At 40.2% G+C, this 16,768-nt stretch overlaps 1 protein-coding gene across 1 annotated transcript in view; it reads right to left on the bottom strand.

Moving 5' to 3' along the window:
- LOC149808214 (receptor-type tyrosine-protein phosphatase kappa-like) overlaps positions 1-16,768 on the bottom strand; it is a 48,887-nt gene that overhangs the window by 20,805 nt on the left and 11,314 nt on the right. The window contains exons 5-6 of the mRNA XM_089974957.1: positions 1,260-1,468; positions 692-779 (exon numbers count right to left, since the gene is read on the bottom strand). Coding sequence (XP_089831083.1) covers positions 692-779; positions 1,260-1,468 — 297 coding nt within the window. The remainder of the gene's footprint in view (positions 1-691; positions 780-1,259; positions 1,469-16,768) is intronic.

Raw genomic sequence — 16,768 nt, 5'->3', positions numbered from 1 at the left:
CGACGCTAGATTTTAAAATGTTACAGAAAGAAGATAAACTAACAACTCTAGAAAAATCAACAAAATAATTTCCCTAAAATACAAAGTAAATTTCAAAAGACAGTTAAAGTATTGTCAATTAAATCCGAAATAATCCTAAACTTTCTATCACAAGTTAAAAGGTATAGAAATTTCCTAAAATGAATTCCAATAATGTCGAAAGTTCTGATGTATCAATAGTCTTCAATGTCCTGATGTACCACAATGATATAATACAGAATGTCATTGAATGAGTTCTCAATACACCCAATGTAGGGCGTGAGTCCAAAAAGTCAATGAACACTTAGTAACTCTAATGAATAATTAGAATAAACAATTCCTCTTAAATTATATCTGAACACAAATATAAATGATTCCACAGACTGACCATAAAACAGGAAATAATTATTGCTTAGCAAGTCCTTTATACACATATTTCACGAAACAAAGTGAAGCACATAATGTTAATTAAATATACATAACAGAATTTGCAATATTATTGATTACAATTATACAGTATTACCACTACTATTATCACTACTAGTACAATTACTAATATTACTACTATTACTATAACTACTACTACTACTACTACTACTACAGCAACAGCAATAACAAAACGATTACGAAAGCAAATATAAATATATGATACCCCCCAAAAAAATATACTTACAGGGCACCATGCCTTTATATCGATTTTTGTCTTTGTTTTCTGCTTGCACAGCAACATCTTTTGACTTAGCAACACTTCTTGTAGCTTGCTGTAAGAATAAAGCATTTTATGATGGTTCTAATTTATTACACGCTGCATACGGGGTATTAGAACACGATGAGCAATTACACAATATACAAAGTAAATTAGAACATGCTGAGGTATGACACAATGTATGCAGGGGCATTACAACATTTTTGAGTTATCACACATTACAGCAGGTTGAGTTATTGCTGACTGTATTCAGGGGCATTATTGCATGTGTTATTACACACTGTATGCATAAATATTAGAACACGTTGATTTATTGGATACATTATGAAGGGGCATTAGAACATCAACAATATGTCAGTTTAAATCAAACTTTAATGCACTATTAGAACTGGAAACCAATGACAAAATACTGCATACCGTGTTTCGAATGGGACAGCAGCCAATGTTGAAGTGACATTTACACTCTTTGCAGAGCTAAAATAGATGTCTTACATGGAAAGGCTTGCTGGTATTTTTTCAGCTGATAGAAACATACCTTGTATTCTTCCTCGTAGAGGTTTGATTTTGATCTCCTTTGAAGCACAAATTCAAAAAGGTCCTCTACTTTGATTTCCTTTGTTCTGATGCTCTGGATGTTTTCATAACAATTATTATCGCCATCTGTTTCAGTTGCTCTTTCGCTTCCATTTGAGACGGTATTTGTACAGTCGCTTTCTTGAAACGTTTGGCTTCTATTCGATCGATCTAAATAAATGAAAAGTGCGACACGGTGAATATGTGAAAACTATATTCGAAAACAATGTTCATTACAAGAATTGTCTTCTTTAATTATTGCCGTGATTCGATAACTTATAAATTTGTCCAAGTTTGGATAATATCACAAAATCATTCTCCTAAAATATTTTATGTAGCATACAATATAGCTAGTCTCTGTTGATATTCTTGCGATATACGTTCAGGGTTACTTAAGTGAACCATATTTTACAGCTTACAGCCTTCAATACTAGTTTGTTATTATTCTTTACTTTAGTCCTGATGATCACGATATGGACACCGAGTAATTGTCAGCAAAGAACGCATTTATTGCTTTATACAGTAATCGAATGTAGCTAATTCACGAACATATGAACGAAATGAGTCTGTTTTATCTGACTGGTTCAGTTAACTTATTTACTGATTGATGGAGCATGGGTAGGGAGTTAAGGAAGACAACGCCGCTGTAGCCTCCTGCTTTAGACTTCGGGAAACAATCTTGTTTGGAATCTTTTATACACCGAGAGAGCTGAAAGATGAACTACGGCGTGCAATTATCTCTATGTAGTGCGTCATGTATTCACGATTTCAGACTGGATTAGTATTCCGAAACAGAAAACACTATGTATTGTCGCGAATAAAAAGAGCGGCATATACACCGATTAAAGCATTCGTGTTGATAATTTCAAGTCATTCCTCCAATTAGTTAATGGCCGCACGCAAATAAATGATATTTTTACGTCTGTGAAAAATTGCGCTTGGTGCCCAGCCGAGACAAACCTGCTATGGTGTAACGACACACACCGATACAATATTTCCACGACCGAATAAGATTTGGAAAGTGTGCGAATTCAACTCGTTCTTGAATACACTCTACGTACCTGTTGTACAAGAGGTCGTTTTGAAAAACCACGAGTGGAAATCCTTTGGCCTACTTAACAATCCTACCGGATCCAACCACAGTCAAGTCCATTTTATCTCGGTCAGACGAATTCTTCAGTGGGCTTGCCTACGCATTCGTATTTGATTTTCCCAAGAATTTTTCTTGTCCACTTTTTGAATGGCATATGGTCGTTCGAGTACTCTCTGGAGTCCAACTCGACCGCTAATTCACCCATGTCTGCGAAGACGTCATATCTGTTAATGTGCCGCACCGAAGTTTAACGTTGTCGTAATAAACTCTTACATAAATAACTCTGACAGATCCAGAACCTGCGCGCAAATGTAAATGGGTTTCGTCATTATCCACGGTTTCTTGCTGTGATATTAGGCAATTCATGGATAAAGGAGATGCACAGCTGTTGCTGAGTTATGAACTCGCGACCTCTTATCATGAACTCGCGACCTCTTATCTACAATCCACACAGGCAAAGAAGCAAAACCATAACCAAAATCTACTATACACACACGCTGACAAGCCTAATCAAACCCCAAACTATACTATCCACATATGCTGAGAAACAAAACAAACCCCAAACTATACTATCCAAATCATAACTACAATCTACTATCCACACACGCTAAGAAGCAGAAACATAACCAAAATCTACTATCCACACACGCAGAGAGGCCAAATCAAACCCACAATTTACTATCCACACATGAGGAGAAACAAAATTAAATCCAAAATCTACTATCCACACACGCGAGGAAGCAAAACAAACCCCCAATATACTATCCACACACACACGCGAAGAAGCAAAAACATAACCATAATTTACTATCCACACACGTGAAGAAGCCATATTAAACCCTAATTGTACTATCCACACACGCCGAGAAACAAACCCCAATAATCTACTATTCACACAAACGTACGTGAGCGCTTACGAACCCCAATGATCAACTATCCACACAAACGTAGGTGAGCACTTACAAACCCCAATACTCTATCATCCACACAAACGTACGCAAGCGCTTACAAACACATAAACACACACACACACACACACACACACACACACACACACACACAATTACACCTGGAAAGGAGCGAGGGTTTATATACACACCACTCCACATTCTCACATTGACAAATTGAATAGTGTTTCTTTTCTAGAGTTTTGGTTAGTCCTGAAAAGGTTTTTTCTTCTTCGGAACTCCACATGCACCTGTTAGTGATGACATCTCCCAGGCCGAGCACCACATACACATATCCTGCTCCAGTCATTATCCCAGTTGACTGTAGTAGATGAGAGTGCACCCCAATCTTCTGTCTCTGGGATAGTATAAACTTCCCTCTCTCTTCTTATATGTCGCAGTCTAGGATGTTGTGGCCTCCTTATGTCTTCTTCCCAGTTTTCAGTTGGGCGAATCACAGGTAATTGTACTACTGGTGGAAGAGGTTGTGGCTGTGGTTGATGCTGTGGTACTGTTGCTATTGTTTGTGGAGGCGTCCTTGCCTCAGGTGTCACCTCACACTTACGTCACATCATTCCGTGAGACCTGATCCCTCTCTTCTTTTCCTCCTCTTCATTTTGTCTTCTCTGCTACTCCTCCTCTTTAATTCTTCCTTCCTCTACAATAGCATCCGCTGCTATTTCATTCAGGAGGCGCCTGGCGTATTTCAGGTGCATAGAGAGTTCCAACAGTTTTGCGAGTCTACTTGCTCATTTTCAATGTTTTTTCGTTGACAATAGGTAGCCAGATTGATGAGTGTTTCCGTATATATTACCGAAGCACGGACGTGACGGAAAACATCCCCTGACACCCAAATCTTACATTACCCATAGTATCACCAAAAACGCGCGGACCTAAAAGAAACACTCACTTTTATTCAACTGACAATCAATAATTTAAAATTTCTGACAAGCGACGAAAACGAAGGACTTAGAGTCACACTTTCTAACCAAGATAAAGAAATCATGTGCTTATAGACGCACTTCTGTTTTTTTCTTCTGACTAACATATCATAGGCAATTAAATGAGTATTTCTTTTCTAGAGTATGAGGTAGCCCTGAAAAGGGCTGTTTTTTGTGGACGAGGAGTGATGGCAATCTTTTATGGTCTAAGATTGTGGCCTCGTCTGGTGACAGACTTTCTCACAGGATAGGGTCTGCTTCTTCGGAAAGAGAAGGAGAACTCTTTGGTGTCGACACGGCATTCAACAAAACCTATGTTAGGTTTCTGTTGCTGCTGCTGCTGTTGCTGCCGCTCTCTCTGTTCTCTTTGTTTTTCTGAAGTCTGTACTTCTCCGTCCATTCTTCTTTTCCCCTGTTAATTTCCTCTCTGAAGACCTCTACTCTCAGGTCTTCAGTGACTTGTAACATTCTGACATTCTCTATCTCTTCAGGCAAATTCACGTAGGCTTCGTTCAGCTTGGCTAATGTTGAGCACATCTTCGTAGGAGGATGAGTCGACAATGGATGGTCAGACTGGAGACTACTCCGCTTTTTAGGTAAAAGCGCGGACGCGAACGAAAACATCCCAACACGGTTTCGAGTCGGAATGCTCATATAGTTTGATGTGAAGGATAGAGAGAAGTCAAAGAGAACGGTTCATAATACCAATGGCAACCAAACGACAAACGCATTTTTTTAAAAAAATCTTCAAATAACTAACAATTAATTTTTTTCCTTCAAATTAACAATTCAATTTAACAGCAAACATTTGTTTCAATAACTATCTATTTTGGACAAGGTTGACAACGTTGTGAATGAAACTGAGATTTCCACTGTTGGAAGTCACTGGGCCATTGATTTACACTACGTTTCCTAGCTAAAGACGAAATATAACCATAATGGCCTATGTAAAGAGGGATAACATTCTTCCATGGCTTCTAATAGTCTAGAATGACTTCTCTCAAACTATTGATTTATATGGTATTAACTAATTCGACATCATACAAGAGGACGTTCACCTTCTCAGGTAGAGGTTTAGCAAACTGAAGTTTCAATCGAATCTTGCCGGATTTTATAGTGTGGAAATGTCCCTCGTCGCTCCCTTGGTCTGGAGTGCAATCAAAAGCCCACAAAGCGTAGCCTCCTGCATAATCTTCGTACGTAATACCATGACTGGTGTTGCTTCCTAACTGTCCCGTGGTTTCGTACAGGGATAAGTACGACCTCAAGTAATTCATCTTGGCACTACATTCAGGTTCGAAAGGTCGGGTACACAAGGTCTTGCCATCTCGTCTGACCTCTATCTTGGACACATCGTAGCGCTTAAACTGGAAAGCATTTTGATTGTGGACTCCGTTGAAGGCTGCATTGCTCACGATACCAAGGATTAATGGCTAGGGTAACTGTCCTTGGAACAGATGATCTTCGATCTTGGATCGGAGGCCAGTGGCAATGGTGAAAGTTTTCACTTCCACGCGTCATATCGGATACTTAGCGGTCGTTCTGCTCAAAGTGTGACCGATGTCATTTCCCACTTTTGGTAACACTTCCACACGACGCACGTAGAGTCTGGCTTCCTCGATGTAGGTTTTGTCATCGGCTGCACCAGCCATGAAATGGAAAGTGGTACTGCTGCGATTCAGTTTCAGAAGAATATATACGCCGTCCAGCAAATACTTTTCTTGTAACCACATGTCCAAATGTAAGCGGTCCATCTATTCTACACTTCGGCTTCCAGCAATTTTCTTTTGACGTGTGTCAAATCCCTTATTGGTACAATCTTTATCTGCCACCTCATCGAACTTGTTCGCTGTGTCAGGTTTCCATACGACGCAAGTATCCAGATGAGTGTTTTTGGCTTCTTTTCCGTATGTCAAGAGATTTTCCAGGTACGCTCGATAAAGGTAAGTATCCATGCTGCTGCTGACCAGTTTGTTATTCAAGTTACTGGCTCATCGGCATCTAGATCTCTACCATCCGAATCGTTCACTTTGACTTTCAAATAAAAGTAACTACCGTTCAGATCGATGTAATATTCGGGCTGTCCTTTGATTTCAAACTCGATGGGAGCTGAGGCTGTCAAAGAGGAGATGGGATGAAATTTGACCCATTGGGATTCTTGTATCGTCATCATGGTGGGCGGCATGGCAAACATATCCAGTTGCGATTTGGAACAAGCGCAAGACTCTCAGTTCATCATTTCTGTCTCTCTATAATTTAATAATGAAAAACGTCTCGAGCAGTTCTTCTTTTCTTTGCCTTTTAGTTTCAAAAGTGTGAAGTCTGGTGAAAGGGTGTTTTCTTCGTCGTCTCTTTCTGCCTTGTCCTTGCTGATTCGTCAAGGAAGCAGGAATGCCTGACTCGGTAGCGTTCAGGGTATTTATAGGAGTTTCTCGTCGGTCCAAAATGTCTTTACCCATTTGCAGCAAGACATTGTTGCCTGCTCTCAAGAATGGTTCTTTTGGGTTTTGTTTGTCAATGATGACATTTTGGAGAAATACTTTACCGTGTGTCAATGCCGCATCTTTAAAGGCGTGCAATCCTCGTTTCACCATCGGTTTCAACATCGGAGCCACCGAACGAAAGGGTGATTTTAACATACCCCCTAAACCATGTCCTCGCTGTCAAGCATCGCCTCTGTACACTGGATATATGACTTCCAAATCGTTAGAGAATCGTTTTCGAAAATGGAGTGTCACCGTGACGTTCCCTTGTTGTTCCCGTGACGTTCCCTTTGGAGAATGGAATATTTTGTCCCAGATCTCCTTTTATAGCAATGTTGACAGTGCCAAAATACGACTTACTGACGGGCAAATAGTGAGGATGTACAAATTCACGGTGTACGTGATAGGTGTTTGTACCTTCCTGGTCATTGGTCGTGGTACTATCCGCTTTGAATGGAATGATACACAGCAACGGCACGGAGGTGTGTCCCACCACGTTGTACTCCACCACATCGGAGTACACAAAGATCAAATTCAGTCCTTCGTTCAGTTCTACCGGGTTTCCAAAAGCCTGACGGGAAGATGAGACTGAAGGTATGTCGTGTTGACACTGTACGAGACAGACAAAAAGTGTCTGAGGATTTTATACATTTTTTGGGCTAAATCGAGGACGGAGACATGTACAGGACAGATCCGCCGTCTTGACACCAGTGGTGAAACAAATGGGTACAAAATCGCTAATAATCGGGGGAAGTGGGTTTCAAATCGACCAGTAAATAGGCGTCTGGCGTTTGAGTGGCATCGTCGTATGCCTGAGTTAGCCAAGGCGTTCCTAACTATTTGGCTAAGACTTGCACTTGCGATTTATCTCTAGGGCCTTTAAACAAGATCACGTAATTAGCACTGAGACTGATGGTACGATGGGCTTTACTTTGTTAAACAAATTTTTAGTGATGTAAATGACACTGGCGTTACGATGATGCCCTTTACAAGTAAACCACAGTTTAATTTCTTCTTCGTCTTCTCCTAACATGTCGTCGGAAATGACCAGATGGGTTAGACGTGGGTCAGACACGATTCCGTCGCCTTCGTTAGGAATGCCTTCCACAAACACGATGGAATCGCCTTGACTTACTCGCAAGAGGCTGTACGCCGATTAATACTCTATGTAACACCACACGATTCGTTGAGGTGGACGATCGATCAAATAATGTTTATGTTTGATCAAACGTTTGATAAATGCGGTTTTGCCTGAACCGCTAGGTCCAGCAATGAGCATGTTAAAGGGATGACGTAGATACAAAGCCTCCCAACTGACACGATCTAAGTGTTCGTCGATGACTTTGAAAATGGAGGAAGAGGGGGCAGAGACAGTAGAGGGGGCAATAGTGTTAGGAATGTCACTTGTGACACGAAGACTGACAAGACAAGAGTTGTTAAAAAAATACATAAAAGCCAAATAGTTATGTACAACGATAAAATACACATTAAAACGATCAAAGTAGAATAGAAACAAGTTTGTGTATAACATGTGTTTGGTAACTAACATGTCCTAGGGACAGGGTGTAATGTTCTGACAGGATCTACAAGTGTCAATGTCACACAAGTGTCTTCCAAAACTGGTCTTTCATGAATGTCCAAGACAGTCCTCTGAACTTCTTTTGTGCTTCTCTGAAAGAATTCGTCTTGTTTGCTTGACCTTGGTACTCACAATGCACTATTGGCCTTGGACGTAGTCCTTTTTATATGCTGACCAATATCGACGTGACCGTACGGCAAAGTATAGTGGTTGGGAAACTGCACTCGCTTCTGGTACACTATGTTCTAGACTTTTTCCAAGGGTCGACTGACGATTTGGTGAGTGGGTAAACGTACAATCTTGTTCGGTTTGTGGGTGGTCACTTTAAAGTTTTCATCCTCTCCAGACAGCAAGGCGTCTTTCAATACCCTAAAGTTTACCACTCGACTGGTGCAATAATTCAGAGTCAATGCTTTCACTTTACACTGTGCACTTCTCCTTGTGGGTCCCGGTATTCGTAGCTGTAATTTTTAGGACCGCCACTAGCAAAACATAGACTCTTGTCGTCGGGGTGTTCGTCTGTCCAGGCTCCTAAACGGTCTCCTTCGATGTCAGGTTGTTGCTGATCCGGGCGATCGATGTAGAAGCAACAATCCGTGTCAAAGTACAGGACACGATCCCCTAACAGTTCTAAAGCTCCGTACAGTTTTAAGCGAGCATGGGCTGTCACGTAGGCCGCAATGAAGACATTTCCAAATTCGTCGGCTTGTACAAAGTCCAGATCTTTTTCGTAATTGACTAAGATCAAATCCTCACGAACGACGTCCACGTGTTTCGTGTATTTGGTTTTGTTGTGAATCATATGGAAGTAACGGGAAGGTTTTGTCAAATACTCCGTCTTGGGTAAACACGGTCGTTATGCCATTTTACCTCACAAGCAATTTAACATCACTTTGACCAACGATCGCCTGCCTTCGTTTTTTTCGACGTGGTCTAAAGTGATACCTACTTGTTCCCAGTATTTCTCTTTGAATGTTCGCTCATCTTCGGGAGTGTGACACCAGGAAGGATAGCCACTGGCTTCTTGTTTCAATTTCAAAATGGCATCCAGGTAGTCCGCGAAAATGCCTTTCTGAGTTGGTTCACCCTTGTGGTATTGTTGTGTCTTGGAAAGTAGTAAAGTTCGTACACTTCCAACATTTCGTATCCCATGTCCAGAGCCTTGAACAATTCCACGATGACCCACGTTCCCGTCAAGGCGCGTTCTTCCTGGGTGTGCTGACAAGTACGACACAAGTGAAACATCAGTTTTCCTGGGCAATGGTGAGGTAACACGGGATGGTACAAGTCCGTGGAAGGGAAAACTTTGCACTTGATCAAATCTTCGTGTTGTCGAATGTGGTCCAGGTCGATGTGTTCCGTCAGCAATTGTGGGTGCCCTGCAGGAAAGCGACACTATTTGCATACGTAGAGATACAGTGAGCTCACGTACAAGTATTTGATTTCATATCCTTTCTTTTCGTCAGCGTGGTACATCAAACAGGTGTCATTTGTCCGTCCTCCGTACAAACTATCCCTCGGGGTTAGTGGGTCCATCAACTTGTAACTTTGCACGATGCGTTTAAACTCGGGATGGGTTTTCAAATGGTTATCGTAGTCGTGTTCCCACATTTCTACCACTTGGTATCCTTGCTGTTCTAACTTCAAGCGTCGCTGACTAGTGGCCTCGTAGAAGTCTTCCATGGTTCGTTGTAAAAACTGATTTTTAGTGTCACGTTCAGGATAACAGACGGGACATCCGTGAAATAAGCAGCCGTTAAACTCGTACACGTTCCGATGATCATTTGGCCCCCTCCTTTGCGGGCATGCTGAATCCATTTGTCTTCCTTGTCGCACAGGTAATGTAACCAGCGTTGGGCTTTGACCGAATATTGACGTTTGACAATTTTGGTAGTTTGAGGACTGATGACAGGCAGTGTGTTTTCAGGCATAAATCGTTGTCTGTACACAAAGGAACATACTTTGAAATGGTGCAAGCATCTTTCAATGGATTGACCCCTCTGTGTTCCATGAACAGTTCCCGAAATTTTCCATAGCAACGCCGTAAAATGTCCACGTCGGAACGACACTACTTTAACATTTCTTCCTGAAAGTCGAAGTTGACAGACGGATGGGCCTGGTACCAATCGTAGAAAGCTTCTCGTTGTTCGGTACGAATGTTGTCGGGGTCGTATTTGTTAGCCTCAGGCAAATGAGGTAGGACGGCATGTTGATTGGCTTCGGTATTGAAAAAGTGAGTAAAGTATCCTTTAGCCATTTTTGTCATTCCAAACGTATTAGGCATTCGGCTCAAAGGCATTGCCAAATAGCTCATCGACTCTTTAAACTGCATTTGTCCCACTTGCATGGAAATGATTTTGGCTCCGTTCAAAGTCACTTTCGGACGTGCGGTGCCTTGTTCCGTATAGTATCTGAGAAGAAACTGTCCATCGTATCCTGAGAAATTGTGAGCCATCACCGTGGCATGGCGATGACAAATCTCCATAACGTTTAATGTCCTTTTGGCTCCGCGTCTCGTCGATGGGGTCTAAGATCCATTGAGCGAATTCGGCTAGCGCGATGGGTCCCCGAAATATTTTTTCACGTCCTCCAGGAATCGTACGGCAGTGAGGGCAATGACTAAAGATAGGTTCTTGAATGCACTTTTCGCACGCTCGATGAGCCACACAGAAATTAGGAATGTGAATGCCAGTCTCTTGCATGCATTCGAAATCGAAAAAGATGAAATTCCCTTTCTTCTTGTGGTCCTCATCTTCCTCTTGTTGGGGTTGGTATTTTGAATGTAACATTGGTGTTCTAGGTCCAGGATTTGGTGAAAAATGGGACATTTATTCTTTCCTGAACATACCTGTGCCTTTTCGTTATTGGTACGGATGCCTTGTTCACACGTAGGACACAATCTCAGCAGTTGATAAGCACATTTCTGATGTGAACCTTTCGTCTTTAGATGTTGTTGGTAACAGGTAGGACTGACAAACGTGCGCTGACAAGCTAGACAATGCACTGGTTCTTGTCCTTCGTCCAGACAGGGTTGAGAGGAGAAACATCCTGAGCATTTCGATCCACAATGCTTGTGATGCTCTCGATTGTCACAACCATAGTCACATTTTTCACAGTAATAACCGTATCCCATGAATCCGGTGATACTTGTAATTGCATAAAAATGCTCGTCGTGATGATAGACGTGAAAGTATTTTCCATACTTAAAGTCTTTCCCTCTAAACAACATAGGCCGGCGCACTTCTTGAGGGTGCACTATCAAAGTGTAGCGTGGAGCTATGATATCTTGCAATATTTGCATTTCAGGAATGCCACTGGGTGTGTCTTTGGACTAGCCAGCTTGTTGTAACAGGGGCCCTGCTTCATTTCCTTGTTTGGCTAGGTCCGATTGTTGAATAGTTTTTCAGGCTCTTTTCCATTCTGCCGTGACGTTCTTGTTGCCATATGTTCGTTCCACCACGATGGCTCGGGCTAAACACATCTGGTCTTGAGGGTTGTTAATTCGGACGAGGCTCTTTTTCGTGCTCCGAAGGTCGTCCACCAATATCACCTTTTTGCGTCATGTCCGTTGGGGAAGAGAGACACGGGTCATGGACAGTGTATATTTACCATCGGTGATGTGAAACTGGTTGTTGGATTGCTGCATGTTTTGAATCTTGTCGACGACTTTAGAAGGTGTCAGTTCATCGGGACTGCTAAACTCGATCCAAACAGGGGATTTCAAGCTGTCGTGATGAATAGATAGTGTCAAGCAATCGTCTTCTTTGGCTTGAGATTAGTGTTTCAGTGTGATTAACAAAGAATCACACACTTCGGTGATGAACTATTCTGCTTTCTCCAACGGTACGTCGGATTTGAAATCTTTAAACTTCACCGAGTAGGTGTAAGCTGTGGTTCTACATTTTCTCGAGGAGTGCTTTTCCGTCTCTCGAATGTGATAGTATTTTTCTGGGTTTACTGGTGAACTTTGGTTAGATGAAGACTCTCTGGGTCTGGATTCTGGTTCACTCATATCATCTTCAAAATCACTGGCATGAATTTGTGCCAAGACTTCAGCTATTGTACGAGGCGATACATCACGTTTCTACCTCTTACTTTCTTCTCCGTTCTTCCCGAATTGATGAGATCGTTTCATCTTGACTGCAAAAAGTCAAATGACCACATGTTAAACACCATAGGTCACTTTTAATCTATGGCAGACCAGAGTATATATAAAGGGTGTGTGTCTTGCCCTTCCACTATTCATTTCACTCTCAAACCGAGCAGAACGATGGAAGAGCCTACACAGATCGAACTTTTGATCAGAGCTTTGTGAGGTGTCATCAGAAAATTTTCTTCACACAAGCCGACGGACTACTCACCCTCCTTTCGAGATGAAAGTCAATATACTTTCTATATCTGTAAGAAGAAAGGACATTGGTTTTCAGAGTGCCCAGACCGTCAAAAATCAAGACAGGGGCTAGAAGAGACAAAAATCAAGATACCTGTTATCATTGTCAAGAAAAACGACACTGGTCTTCAGATTGCCCCAAGAAACAACAGGAGCAAGAAGAAGAAAAGAAGACGAGGAGAAAGTGAGGAAGAAGTGGAAGAAAAAACTGTGAAAGTGAAGAAATTTAAAAAACAGAGAGAGAAAACAGAGAGAGAGAGAGAGAGAGAGAGAGAGAGAGAGAGAGAGAGAGAGAGAGAGAGAGAAGACAGACAGAGGGGAACCCTAATAACTTTTTAAAGTGTTATGTGAATTGGATTGTAACATTTGGATCAGAATATACCAGTCATAAAACGTAAGTGTCTCTTAGTTTTGATTTTTAGAATAAGAACATACACTCACGCACACATACATTCACACATACAATAGGGATAAAAGAAGGGCTATTTGAGTTTTAATTGATGTTGCCAATTGAAATACCATCTCTTTTCGAGAGAAGTGGGTGGCCTTGAAAAGGGCCTTTGGGTATTTGATTGTTTATATCAACTTTATCTGCCTTAAGCCTTTGCCCTGGCCAAGGCCTACTTCTAGTTTGCCTCCTGTCGATGATGTTTTGGTAGAAATCATTAAGGGTGGTATGACAGGCGTAGTCACATGATTTGGTTGTTAAGCTCGGGAAGGTCTTATTCTCTTCGATCGTAACAAAGAAGTCTGATACATTTGTTTCAGACTTCTTAACTCTGCTAAAATGTCTAAAAGTACCGTGACCGTTTGACTTTCACTACCTTGTTTCTTCGCTGCTTCTTCATCCTGTCGATTCCTTCTTGCCTCTTCTTCTCGCTGTTGTTAAAGAAGAAAAGTTTGTTCTGCTTCCTTTTGCTGCTGTATAAATTCCTCCAATTCTTCTTTCTGTCTCTGTTTGAAATGATGAGCGAGTATTAAAGAAGGAGAAGGTTCTGCAAAGGTACTGGTACCAAAACAAATTCTTGCGAGGTAAGAAAATCCACAAAATCCCATTTAAAAGTAGCCTCTTCTGGAAGTAAATCTGTGTTCTCTTGGGTAGTAGCTGCTATTTCATCGCTTCTCGTCTCCACGACCGGTACACCCCAATTCATTGTCTTCTTAATTTCCGTTGTGATTGAAAACGGTGTCGCATGGACTGACTACGCACAGACGCTAGCGTCTCTAAATAGGGGATGTGACGTCACATAATGCTCTCTTCGGATTGGACGAATGACTCCGTGTGGTGACTGAATTTTGTAATGCCTGTTTGGATTAGTCAAATAACTCAATCCGTTTCGATCCTCCCTTCCCATATAAATAATCACATTTCGCTGCATTCCTTCACCTGTTTTCGTCACAAACAAGTGGACCGACGTAGACGCCTCTATTCTCGTATCATCAATGCTGTTCCGTACGGACTTACCCATGCATGTCAGATTATCGTGGAACATTGTCAGGATGACGGATTCAATCGTTTGGAAAAGAAGAATTTATGTGGAGTGACAAGGCTGTTTAAAGACAGTTATGATCTACGGACCTGAAGCCAGACAAAGTTTGAGGAAAAGAAGAAGACCAATGCCATACTCTCTGTGTTAGCGAAATGATGTGAACATAAACACAAAAGCCCTTTTCAGGGCCCCTCGTAGGCCTCGAAAATAAATGACTTTCTTGAAATTTGTTTTCCATGTTGTAGAAGTTTTTATAATCCACTATATATTCCCATGTTAATTTTCCATTGACGCTCTACAGTCACATCCATGCTAAATTTTCCCATGTTAAATTCCCCTTGACGCCAAAGTACAACCCCCCTAGTTTAACATTAAAGTCCCTTTGACGCCAAAATATCCCACTATACTACTATCGAGCAACTTTTTAAACACAGTCTGGCATGAATCCCCTTCTCTCAAACCAGATTGTGAGTTATCTAGATTTTATTTTGTCCACTATCAGCGAAGATGAAAGGTATGTTTTATTTTACAAACAAGTTAGATTAGTTTCGTGAAATTGATGTCGGTCAATAATTGTTTCTTGACGAACTATCACATTGTTTAAAAACTGGTAAGACTTTGGCTAATTTGAAATTAGTGGGAAAGATCATCCATTTTGTCGCTTTGTTGCCACCACGTTTCTCAAAACTGTTTATAACATGTTGAACGCATACGTATGGGATCTTAAATAAAACATGAAATGGTACGTTCGAATCTATAAGGAGTGAAATCTCATGTGATGTGGAAGAATCCTTTCCAATCATTGAATTTAATAATGTAATAAAGATGTTTAGGTTGTTTGTAATATATAATGGTTCTGTACTAGTATGACTACCAGTTTTTAAGAGACATATTGAACATTGAAAATTGAAACCCAGTTAGGCAACTGTTTCGACTTTTTTTCTGGAGTCACTCTTGATATTTATAACATTGCATGTGACATAAATTACAGTTTCATGGCGATGTTTCAGAGTTAAATCAAACAAGCTTCATACTTATTGAGACACTTTTGAATTTAATTCGAGCATAAAGATCTAGAATTGCATGATAAATCAATGACTAGAATTGTACAACAAGGTCTGTATATATAAAAGTAGGTTAACAATTACTTAAGGCATATATTAAGTCAGTCAAAAATGTATTCCCATGGAAACGGTTAAACGATCGGTACTTAATACTGTTATGGACCTTTTTAATGATTTCCGTAACTTGTTTCTTGTGGCACATACTGGATATTGGTAATTAGCACAATATGATGGGACCGATGTCTCGACTATACAATGACGGTAGGTGGAGTTTCATTCATAAACATTTTAATACTACAATCCCTGGTTAAAACTGCGTTATGATTGATAATGTCCTGCAACCTGTGTAACCTGTGTAATAACGGAACCTTTACAAGGCCTACTAAATAAGGAATACATTGAAGAAATATTGTGATAACTGTGGCTTTGATTTAAATCCAATAAAAGGAAAGTAACGCTTTTTAGAATCGGACAACAATATCCGTATGTGTCATTTATATGGCGAGGAACATTTATAGTTGATAAATGAGTTTACATATTTTTGTATTACTTTGAGTAATAACCGAGAATAACAAAAATTGAAAACCAGGCCATAGGGCAATTCATGGCTTCATACTGAAAACGTGAATACTAAACATAAATTAAATCTCATTGACCTAATCGCGTTGCTAATACTTACATGTTGGACTGAGATATGGGGGTTTCACTTTACAGAAGATGTCGAAAAAATCCACATGAAATTTTGGGTGTAAATCAGCAGACTTTAAAACTGTAGCAACAATTCGTGAACTTTGACTTTTCCCGTAAATGTGAGACATAAAATAAATTTTAAATACTGGTATAAAGTTATATGTTGATTAATTAGTCTTATTAATTAATGTTTAAAGTGAAAATTTGACACGTTTGCGAGTTTATTTTTTGGTTTTTGAATTTACACAGATTAATGTTTGATCCTGGTTTTCAAGAAGATTAGGAGAGATAGACTAATAATGGGGAAAATTATTTACAATTGAAAAAAATGACTTGAAGAGTACAAGATCAAAGCATTCTAACTTTTTCTTTAACCTAGAAGTTTTATGCATATATAGTATTCAGAACCGAATTCTAGTTTGAAAAATATTTATATTGCCTTCTGTTGGAGAAATTCAAATTTAAATTTATCTCGACAACTTGAAATTAAGTTCCAAAGGCTTTAATACATAAATAGAAATCAAAGAATTTACAAGCTTTGTAAATCTAAATCAAATTGAATATGATTGTATGGCTATCATTTATTACTTGTATGTCATGCTCTGGGCCATTGTAGAAATTCGTTTCCATAAGACTACCATATTAATTCTAAACCAGAATTTTTAAATAATAAATGATTCACAATACTATCGAGTGGATTAATTGATACATTGCCAAGATTTTCTATACACTGCTATGGAAGCAAGAAAAACGACACTGGAAGATCGTATACATACATGCATGCATGCATGCAT

Source organism: Sinohyriopsis cumingii, chromosome 1 (assembly GCF_028554795.1).
Source record: "Sinohyriopsis cumingii isolate HCF-2022 chromosome 1, ASM2855479v2, whole genome shotgun sequence".
NCBI lineage: Eukaryota > Metazoa > Mollusca > Bivalvia > Unionida > Unionidae > Sinohyriopsis > Sinohyriopsis cumingii.
The sequence above is the reverse complement of the archived record's forward strand: the minus strand, read 5'-3'. Positions and strand labels throughout refer to the sequence as shown.